Consider the following 1069-nt stretch of genomic DNA (forward strand, 5'->3'; position numbering starts at 1 on the left):
TCGATAACTTCAATTAAAAATATGCACTGAAAAAAAATCAAATGATCAAGAGGTTGTACATACAGTTTCGTAGAGAGCCCTGAGGAAGTTGATTTCATCCTGAAGAGCATCAACTCTAGCCTCCAGCTCCACCTTGTTCATGTAAGCGGCATCAACATCCTGCAAATAAGATTTTGCGGAAACAAAGAGTTACAATTTGTAACTAAAACTTTAAGCACTATTTTTTTATTTTTAATTTCTCACCTTCTTAAGGAGCACAAACTCATTCTCAGCAGCAGCACGCTTGTTGATTTCATCCTCGTACCTGAAGAATCACACAAACGTATGATTACACCTTTAAATTAATCATCAGCTTACTAAATACTAACTTTGTAGTATCTTAGTTTGGTAAATACTAACTTTGTCTTGAAGTCTTCAACCAATCCCTGCATGTTCTTCAGCTCTCCCTCCAGCTTCATCTTCTCGTTGCCCAGCCCGTCCAGTTGTCGGCGCAGGTTGGCGATGTAGGCCTCGAACATGCTGTCGATGTTGGAGCGGGTGGTGGTCTGTTCCTGCAGGAGACTCCATTTGGTCTCCAGCATCTTATTCTGCTGCTCCAGAAAACGGACCTGTGAAGAAAGCAAAGTTAGGTTAAGCGTAGCTGTAAAAAGTAAAAACAAAAAAATGTAACAGTCCTAAATGTTATTTGAACTAAGCTTAAAGAAAAAAAAATACAAAAGAGGGTTTGTGGAACATTTGGAGGGGTGTGTCATCAGCCTCACCTTAATTGCATGGTGGAGTTTTGTGCTTATCTACTCTCAGGGCCACACCCTTGAAACAGCAATCGCAACTTATGAATTTCTTTTTTCATCCTCATTGCACTTCAGCAGTTGAACATGATGCAAATGTGGATAAAAGTCCTTCAAATCCATGTAATCTTAGAATAGCTCTTAACGTATTTTTTGAAAGGCGATTTAACCAGACAGATTATCTTATGTAAGTGGCTGTACATGTGTCAGCTATTCTTTGTCTTGTCAGCTATGACTCACAGTGCTTGTTCTGTTACACTATGTAAAGACCGAGAGCTTCT

At 39.5% G+C, this 1069-nt stretch overlaps 1 protein-coding gene across 1 annotated transcript; it reads right to left on the minus strand.

The window, feature by feature from the left end:
* Positions 1 to 7: 7 nt before the first annotated feature.
* On the minus strand, positions 8 to 794 carry LOC112140634 (keratin, type II cytoskeletal cochleal-like). Its single transcript, XM_024263634.2, has 3 exons — positions 400 to 794; positions 244 to 304; positions 8 to 159 (listed from the first exon to the last, which is right to left on the minus strand). Exons 1-3 carry the CDS (start codon positions 579 to 581, stop codon positions 46 to 48), a joined length of 357 nt encoding a protein of 118 aa, XP_024119402.2. The 5' UTR covers positions 582 to 794; the 3' UTR covers positions 8 to 45.
* Between the last annotated feature and the right edge of the window lie 275 nt (positions 795 to 1069).

This window comes from Oryzias melastigma, unplaced genomic scaffold (assembly GCF_002922805.2).
Source record: "Oryzias melastigma strain HK-1 unplaced genomic scaffold, ASM292280v2 sc08290, whole genome shotgun sequence".
NCBI lineage: Eukaryota > Metazoa > Chordata > Actinopteri > Beloniformes > Adrianichthyidae > Oryzias > Oryzias melastigma.